General features: G+C 35.0%; 1 protein-coding gene across 2 annotated transcripts; it reads right to left on the bottom strand.

Moving 5' to 3' along the window:
- Positions 1-325: 325 nt before the first annotated feature.
- Positions 326-2,660, bottom strand: LOC115714008 (uncharacterized). Of its 2 annotated transcripts, XM_061114308.1 has the most exons (7): positions 2,240-2,637; positions 2,010-2,121; positions 1,748-1,917; positions 1,381-1,657; positions 1,105-1,277; positions 402-591; positions 326-368 (listed from the first exon to the last, which is right to left on the bottom strand). In XM_061114308.1, the coding sequence occupies exons 1-6, from the start codon at positions 2,520-2,522 to the stop codon at positions 443-445; spliced, it is 1,164 nt and encodes a 387-aa protein (XP_060970291.1). In that variant the 5' UTR covers positions 2,523-2,637; the 3' UTR covers positions 326-368; positions 402-442. The 2 variants fall into 2 exon arrangements, with proteins under 2 accessions (XP_060970291.1, XP_030498368.2); XM_030642508.2 differs by having other exon boundaries at positions 326-591; positions 2,240-2,660.
- Positions 2,661-9,813: the final 7,153 nt, after the last annotated feature.

Here is a 9,813-nt window from a genome sequence, read left to right as displayed (position 1 = left end):
GCACGTTTATGAGCTGTCAATATTTTTCTTGCGTAATTAAGGTATTATAAAAAGGACCGACTACTATGATCTATTGTAGATTCTTAACTACAATGATATTTTGTTATTATTAAATCATGTTGTTAGGCTTTTCATAGTGAGTGTTGCTCATTTTATTTCTCAGGATTGGATCATGGAACTATCGAAAAAGAATTACTAAATGCATGATTTTGATGTCCTATTATGATCTTGGTAATGTTGATTAGAATTTAGTGCAATTATTAGTTATTAAATGCATGATTTTGATGTCCTATTGATTCTAAATAAAACAAAATACTTCTGTCACTTGCTAAAAATAACATAAACATTGACCATAATGATTTCGGAATGTGACACTGAATTAAAAGTTTGAGAATTTAAATACTAAAACAAATTACGATCATGCAACATTGACCATTGTTGATTATTCAACTTTAACTAAACCAAGCACTTTAAGTTCTACATCTATATGGCAAGTGTCACCCACCACATAGCCATTTTCTATATCTTTGAATTTAGTTTGTGTCATGAACTCACGGAATCCCCGTGGAGAAGAATCGAACAGTCCCATATCTGAATTAGGAAAAAAAATAAACTCAGACAAAAGCTAAAAGTTAATGTTTATATTAGGGTAAATACTATTTTGGACTTATGTTTTGCAAAAGTTACTAATTAGACCCTCTGTTTTGTTAAATGATAAAATAGACTCTGTATTTCTAAAATGGTACAAATAGAACCCTGAATAGATTTTTTGTCAAAATAAAATTTAATTATAAACCAATTTTAAAAGTGCTATGACAAAACTGTTTACATTTTCTGTATGTGTTCGTATTAAGAATTAACTTCAAGTTGGTGATATAAAAAAAAAATTGTTAAAAATTAAGGTCAGGTTCCTATTTTTATCATTTTAGAAAATACAAGGTCTATTTTATCATTTAACAAAACACATAGACCAATCGGTAACTTTTGCAAAACAAAGGGTTCAAAATAATATTTACCCTTTATATTATCTAAACAAGAACAAGAAACTACAAGCAGAAAATTAATTAATTTAAGTCTTATTAAGCATATGGTTATGTTACTCACCACTTCGTTCAAAATGGTTTCCATTTCTTTTGTCATGCACTCGAAAGGTGTAATGCACAAGTATTTTGGTGTCAGCAGCAAGCGTTGAAGCATCCACAACAAGGAATAGCGAAACAATATTGTTGGTTTTATTGCCTTCTAATTGGCATCCATTTGCATAGAACAACACTCTCCTGAGAGAGCAGCCAACAACAAAACAAAACAAAAAATAGATCAAATCAAAACATGACATACATGAATGTTCATCTATCTAATTGGTACTACTCATCAACATACCATTTATAGTCTCCTGCAGGAAATAACCCACTTTGAATTCTGCTTGTTGGTTTTGAAACATTAGAAAAACTCAAACTAATCTTCCGAGTTACCGGACTATTTATCAATGATAAACACTCTGCTTTCGAATTAGTTTTGACTGTGAAAACTTCAACGCCGAAACTACATGTGTCATTGACAAGGTAACCATTGTAAGGATTGTTAAATGTTTCGAGATCAATGAATTTGACAATGCCCCATTGTTTCTTCATACAATGGAATCGCCTTACTATAGCATCTGTAATAACTCAGGAGGAGCCAATAGGAAAGAGGTTGAGAGGATAAAAATATTCAAACGAAGTACTTGAAAGAGTATGAAAAAACTCACCTTGTGGACCAACATATTTGTCACGAATTTGATCGAATACAAAGAAATTAAAGATAGCATTAACTTCCCAACCAGTAGGGAGAGTACTTGTTTCGGCTATTTCCAAGTACACAGATATATGGTCTTCTCCATCTTTGCTTTTGTCCCCAGTTGGGTATATAGAAAAGTTCCTATACATTGCAATAAATTTCATTGTGTAATAATGATCTTAAACTACTTGGGAGAACAAAACTAAAGTCGCTAAAAAAGTCAATGAACAAACCATTTGTAGCCCCCAGCTTCAAAATCATTACTGAATTTCTCTATGGGCAATTTGGAAAGTTTGGAAAATGACTTAATTTTGAGCAAATGGTGACTGGGCAGAGCATCTCTTTCTGAAATTTACCAAAGCTCAAATGAGAAATGTTTGCATTGAAAAAAACAAAAAAAAAAAAAAAAAAAAAAAAACCTTTAACTGTAGAGAGTAAAATAGAGATATGTAGAGTAGAGTACCATCAAGTACAGCAGGAAGAGGAGTAAAGGGTTTGGTAGTGTGGGAGGAAAGAGGAGAAGAAACTTGAGTTAAAGGCCCACTTTGGAGTAAAACATCAGCCGAAAAAGTAGTACTTGTGGATGGAGGCGCCGGCGCCGGCGAAGAAGGAGCTGTTTGAAAGCCGGAGTGGTTATTTGGAATGTGATGCTGAGAAGCGAAGTACATATTTGGAGGAGGTGATGAAAATGATGATGAAGAAATTACACTCTCTGTTCTCTTGTGTGATGATGGAGAAGATGCCATAATAAGCGATCACAATCAGTGGACTCTTTAAGTAGATCGACTATAAATGTAGATAGACCTAAATTATTGTTACTGAAGTGCTGCACAAAGCTATCATTGTTGATTTTTTTTTTTTGGTCTGATATCATTGTTGATTGTTTGCTACTTTACTTTTATTCTACTTTCACTATTTATTTTGTTTTCTAATGAATCTACTATTCATTTTAGAATTATTCTTCATTTTAGAATTATTATTTTTTTTTTTAAATGAAAATTACCTTTATTAACCTTCAAAATCACCTACCAAATAAGGTAGCACAATAGTTAGGATATTCTCCAAACTGAGCATACGATCAGGTAACAAATGGAAACTCTAGCAAGACTATCAGCTACCATATTGGCTAACCACATAACGAGATATTTCTCAACTCCTTAAGCAAATCTCTACCGTCACGAATTACAATACCTGTAATTCCGTATTTTAATATTCCCAGTTTGATTATTTAATTAAATGATTAATTAAATGCGGAATAATAAAACTGTATCGAAAATGATTTTACAGTAGTTACGTAATGCAACTCTGTAACTCCAGAGAAACCCAGAAAAACAAACAGTGCATAAAAGTAAAAACACACAAGATTTTTGTACGTGGTTTCAACAATCCTTTCAGATTGTTACTAGTCCACGGGGCCACGCCCAGAGATAAGATTCATTAGATCGGTATCAAAAATACAAAGTAATTGACTTATGCATAAATAGACTCCCTCTTATTGTATGCCGCAAGCTTGATGTATTCCACCTACTAACCGAATCTTGATAAAACTCTAAGTGCTCGAACTCCCTTCGATCACCTTGAAGAGTGCTTGAATCCTCCCGATTCAAGGCTTAAAGGCTATCTCCCGAAAGCCTATACAACCATCTCCCGAAGGTTGTGTGCTTGTATCCTCCCGATGCAAGACTTCAAAAGCAATCTCCCGAAAGCTTGTAAATACCCTTCTCCCGAAGGTGCACTGATGTTCTTCTTCGTTGTAGACTTGAATACAGACTCAAGACAATACAAACAACAAATAAACAGAGTAAGAGTAGAACAACTCTTCTCTACAAAACAAAGACACTCTTTTCTTATGATATGAAAGTGAATAAAAGAGTTATCATAACAAAGACACTCTTTCCTTAAGATATGAATATAATTCTAAGTGTCTAAAAGAGATACAAAACCTAGCTACTATAAGATGTATTTATAATGAATATACATCTCATAGACAGCTTACATTCGGTCTGAACAAGACCTCAACCCACTAGAAACTTCCCTAAAATAATTCTTCAATCAAATCCAGAATTTCCGTTTCGTACCTACGTAATCGTGGGCAGTAACTACAACTTTCCTTTTATAGAAAAGGAAAGTTTAGCTCCGGTTTTCTCTTCAAGAAACCTGATCTTAGAAAATGGGAAACTCAACACAAGATCAGAATAACAGCTGGTTAGCAAAGAGTCAATGTGTAATCAAAACTTACCATTTTTACCTCAATTTCCATAAATAGAAAAGCTAGTCAACTTTCCTTCCAAGTTTAGATTTACACAAATATGGAAACCATATCAATATATGCCAGCCAAAATATACAAAGAATAATAAAATATTTTTGTCAATTAAATATGCCAAAAATGGAATTAACAATCTCCCCCTTTGGCACTTTGATTGACAAAACATTTTATTATGAGAAAACCTGCATCAAGTGTTAGAAACCAAAGCAAATAGCTTTTTAAAGATACAAGAGTATAGAAAATACTCCCCCTGCATGAAAGCTCTCTTACACATAAAACAAAGAACTTTTTTTTGGACGGAAAAGCTTACAAACCGAAGAACACAACTTTTTAAACGGAAAAGTGTTAAACCACAAACAAGCAAACAAGCAACTCCCCCTAAAACCAAGGGTCCAGAGTTGTAACAAAGAGTTCAATGAATCCAAAAAATAATACTACTCCCCCTTTTTGTCTATCAAGGAGCCAAAGATAACAAAAACAAACATGGACAAAGTCATAAGTTCAAATAAACATTAATAAAAAGCAAAAGATAAAAGATTGAACCACTTATTCATCATCATTGGGTCGGAAGTATTTCATGATGTTGTCCATCTTCCTAAGAAGCAAGGCCTGTCTTGTCTCTATTCTTCCCAAACGCAAGTTAAATTCTGCCATTTCTGTAGGAGCAGAAGTGGAAGCAGATCCAGCAGCAGGATCATTTGTAAGACCAGGGGAAGCAGACCGAGCCTTTCTTTGAGCAGCTTTTCCTTGAGGAGGCTTCTCAGGAATTTTGAAAGTGGTTCCAACAGCAGGCATCTCAATTGATTCATTCTCAAGAATCAATTCCTCTTGATCAGATAAAATTTTATAGATTAAGTGAGGAAAAATGAGATTGAGCCTAGGTTTCTTACCCTTTCGAAGAGAGACAATTTGCTCCCAAATCATGTCAGCCAAATCAATTTTAGCACCAATTGAAACTTTATACAAAAAGAAAGCAAGTTCATTTGAAACATTTACCGGATTGGAGTAAGGAAACCAATTGGATAGGGCAAACCTCATGAGAGCAGCATGTTGATAGGTGAGTTGAGACATATGCATGGTGTCGGAGAGTTCAATTTCATTATCACCCGAGAGATAACCGAACACCTTTTGACGATCAAACTCCACATCAGTTGGCTCAATTCCCATAGGCAAATTGAGAGCCTCAGCAACATCCTTCACAGTAAAGGAATACCAGTGTCCTCTGACAAAAACTTTGCCAAACATGAAAGAGTCATCATCGAGAAACTCATCAGTGATGTTAGCATAAAATTCCTTCACAATTCTATCCACATACCCATCAAAACCGATCAAGGTATCTACCCATTGTCTTTCTTTCAACATGTTATACACTCCAAAAGGCTTATGAGCAATAACATTAAAATTTTTCTCCACAATAAAATTTCTATTCTCATAGAATTTCATATCTCTAGCATGATCATTATAACAAAAATAATGAGAGTGGGGCTTGAAGTTATCAAGAGAAATACCAGAGGGCCTCTTTCTTTTCTGTGGAAGAACAGGATTAGAGACAATGGGCCTTTTTCCTTTGTCCTTCTTTGGAACAGCAGGAGGGACTGGAACAGTTACGTAGTGACAGTTCAGCTTCGGTTCTTCACTCTCGGATCCAGAATCATCAATAACAGGAAGATCTTTGGGCACAAATTCTTCACTTGAATCGGACAAGCCCTCTGAATCATGATCCTCCTCACTTTCTTCTGGTTCAGAATCCGAGGAAGAGACCGAAGGGGGATTCTCCTTGAGATTTTTGGTCTTTGAAGATGAAGAAACCACCTTTTTCCCTTTGGATGCAATTTTAGGTTTAACCACTTCAGGCTTTTTAGGAGTGGAAACCTTGGACCTTGTTCGAGAACTCACCGTGGGCAAGGTCACCAAAGCTTGGTCGACATTAGGAGCACCATTCGAAGAAGAGGACTTCGACAATGTGTGATCGGATGAATGGGATTCATCATGATCACCCAACCCAGGTGTTGGAGAAGCAATAGGAGAGGCACCAACAAGAGGAGATGAAATTTTGCCACTGATTTTCGAGCTTGGGTCTTTGATTTCTTGGCAGACTTCGTCGGAGCATAAGATGAACCAAAAGCTCCGGTTGCTGGAGCAAAGGCGCAAAGTGAGTCACCGGAGAAGGTGGCGCATCCACGAGTGGGCTTCTTGGATGGTTGGGCATTCTTAGTTTTGGCCATTTTTTCTTTGAAACCCTAGAACACAAACCCTCTTACACTTTGAACAATGTTAGAACTTTGAGAAAAAAATAGAAGGAGAAGAGAGAGTGGTGATCGTGGGATTATGGGTAGTTGAGAATATATAACTTTCAATTTTAAATACCCAATTAAAAAAAAACTGAAAAGGAAGGTAACTTCCTTACCTTTGACCCACGTGTGGAGAGGAAAAAGGAAACCAAAAAAGGTTTGTCAAGATTTTGGTCAATGTTTCCTTAAATAGAAAAAGGAAACCAACAATCCCCACAAAATCTAAGAATTTAAAAACCCTTACCAAAACCGAAATAGCCACCAAAAAGGAAACCAAAAATAAAATTAATTATTTAAGTACAAGTTTCCTATATACACCAAAAAGACCAAATCTCCACAAATAAAGGAAACATTCTAAATAAGTAAATACAATTAAAACATGTTTCCATAAAATGAAAAAATAAAAGAAAAAATATTTACAAGGATTCGAAAATGAATTCGAAAAAGAAAAAAAATATGCCCCCTTTTTCTTTTATTTTTTCAAAAAATGCCCCCTAAAGAAAAATTGCAAATAAGGAACAAGAGAACACACCAAGACACAAAAGCACTAATCACCACTTAAGAGCAAAAATTGTGTCTAAGAACATAATGAAACATAACAAAAAAAATAACAAAATTTTTAACAAAGCTCACTTGACAACTCGATCACGAACTTTTTTTTTTATTATTATTTTTTTTTTGATTAAAAGACAGAAAAATAAAATAACCTTGATATTTTTGCAACTAGAATTCACAATGTCCATTTGTCTTTGTCCCTGATGAAAAAATCAAACTCATAAGAATAATCAGAAATTATTTTATCAAACTAATGAAGTAATAGAATGAGGTCATACCGGTTCACAGGAAAAATTGACTCCATCACCAAGAATATTAAAGCACATCAAACAGTATGTAATAGTTTTATAACACTATTTTCGAGAATAAACAAATTTTACCACAAACTGTGTCAAGCATTAGTGTGTGAAAGTGTAAGCAGGGAACATTGCCCAATTTGTCAAAAAAGACTTTTTCTGATAAATTGTACCCATAGGAGACGCTGTCACACTACCTCAATGGTAGCCCTTTTCAATGGTAGCGTATCTTCTACATAACTCCCAATTACATAGTTCCAACTTACTCAGAGATGGCTTTCACACATTGAGATAGGTAGCTCTATTCATCCAATGGAGCTTGAACACACAGTTTTTGAACAACATCATTCGAAAATGGTAGCTTACATAACACTGTTTGATGAACCTGAATATTCCTGTGAGGAGTGGACAATTTTCCTGACAAACCTGTATGACATCATAATATTACAACATTAGCAATAAAATAATGACTGAAATTCTTATAAGGTTGAAATTTTCTTCTAGGACAAAGACAAGACATTATGAACTCTAAGACAACTCAAATATCAAGGATTATGGAAAAATAAAAGCATTAAACAGTACAAATCCCTAAGGATTTCCTTAGAGAAATAAATCGGACCGAGTCAAGAGCTTTAGTAAAAATATCTGCAATTTGTTTGCTAGTTTCAACATATTCTAAGACAAGAATTTTATTTTCCACAAGCTCTCTAATAAAGTGATGACGAATGTCTATGTGCTTAGTGCGAGAGTGTTGAACAGGATTCTTAGAAATGTTTATAGCACTAGTGTTATCACAAAAGATGGTTAAAGTTTTCAAATCAAACCCATAATCTGCCATCATTTGTTTCATCCATAACAATTGGGTACAACAACTACCCGCAAAGAATGTACTCGGCCTCTGTTGTGGACAGAGAGATTGAGTTTTGCTTCTTGCTATGCCATGAAACCAAATTGTTTCCAAGATAGAAACATCCACCACTAGTACTTTTTCTATCATCAGCATTACCTGCCCAATCAGCATCACTAAAGCAAACAAGGTTAGAATTAGTGTCTTTTAAAAACCAAATCCCAAAATCAATAGTGCTATTTACATAGCGAATGATTCTTTTCACAGCGAGAAGATGGGATTCCATGGGATTAGCCTGATAACGTGCACAAACACCAACACTATAGCAAATGTCAGGACGACTAGCAGTAAGATAAAGCAAACTTCCTATCATACTTCGATACAAAGTTTGATCTACCTTTACTCCTTGTTCATCTTTGCTTAATTTCAAAGTTGTGCTCATGGGAGTGTTGGTATGTTTGGCTTTCTCAAGGCCAAACTTTTTCACCAAATTCTTTGCATACTTGCTTTGAGTGACAAAAGTTCCCTCATCTGATTGCTTCACTTGAAGACCGAGAAAATAAGTGAGTTCACCTACCATACTCATTTCGAACTCCTTTTTCATTTGGGAAACAAAAACCTGCACTTCAGAGTTAGAGGTAGAGCCAAACACAATATCATCAACATATATTTGAGCAACAATCACATCAGAATTAATGTTTTTGATGAAAAGTGTTTTATCAACATTTCCTCTCTTGTAATCATGAGAAAGCAAGAATTCAGTTAGACGCTCATACCAAGCACGTGGTGCTTGTTTTAGACCATACAATGCCTTGTCTAACTTATAAACATAATCAGGAAAATGTGGATCCTCAAACCCTTTAGGTTGTTCCACATACACTTCTTCTTTTAACAGCCCATTCAAAAAGCGGATTTGACATCCATTTGATACAATTTAATACCAAGAATGCAAGCTATGGAAAGAAGTAACCTGATCGATTCCAGTCTAGCTACTGGAGCAAATGTTTCATCAAAGTCAACACCCTCAACTTGAGTGTATCCTTGGGCAACCAACCTTGCCTTGTTTCGAATGATAGTGCCAAACTCATCACTCTTATTTTTGAAGATCCACTTGGTTCCAATGATGTTCACAAACGGTGGTCTTGGAATCATTTTCCAGACTTTGTTTCGAACAAACTGATGAAGCTCATCCTGCATAGCTAAAAACCAATCTTCATCCATTAAAGCTTCTTTTACAGATTTAGGTTCTAAAGAAGAAATAAAACATAAAAATCGAATTATATTGGCATATTTTCTTCTTGTAACCATGCTCTCATCCAAGTTTCCAAGGATGAGATCTGAAGGATGATTCTTTTTAACCCTGGAGGATGGTTCCCTCTGTATTGGATCAGTGATTGAATTTAAAGGATACTCGGATTCTTTTGTTGTTGGATTTTCTCGTATCAACGATTCCCGCACAAGAACCTCGACGATCGCTTCGAAGCTTCGTCGGGTTCCTTTTCCTCGCCAGCAGGCTTTTCAAGCAAATCTTCAATCTGTTTTTCTGTGGAAAACTCGAAAAATCTTTTAGATCATCAACAACAACATTAGCGATTTCATAATGCTTTGGGTTCTCATGTTATACACACGATATGCCCTACTATTTGTGGAATATCCTAAGAAAACACCTTCATCACTTTTAGAATCAAATTTACCAATGTAATCACGATCTCGTAAAATATAACACTTACATCCGAACACATGACAGTGACTTACATTTGGTTTCTTACCTTTCCAGATTT

Source organism: Cannabis sativa, chromosome 4 (assembly GCF_029168945.1).
Source record: "Cannabis sativa cultivar Pink pepper isolate KNU-18-1 chromosome 4, ASM2916894v1, whole genome shotgun sequence".
Taxonomy (NCBI): Eukaryota; Viridiplantae; Streptophyta; class Magnoliopsida; order Rosales; family Cannabaceae; genus Cannabis; species Cannabis sativa.
This window is presented reverse-complemented; position numbering and strand designations above follow the sequence as displayed.

Coding starts and splice junctions, on each gene's coding strand:
- LOC115714008 (XM_030642508.2), bottom strand. CDS start 2,522: ATGGCATCTTCTCCATCATCACACAAGAGAACAGAGAGTGTAATTTCT. Junction 2,122..2,239: donor TCTTCCTGCTGTACTTGATG/GTACTCTACTCT, acceptor GGTAAATTTCAG/AAAGAGATGCTCTGCCCAGT. Junction 1,658..1,747: donor CAAATATGTTGGTCCACAAG/GTGAGTTTTTTC, acceptor GAGTTATTACAG/ATGCTATAGTAAGGCGATTC.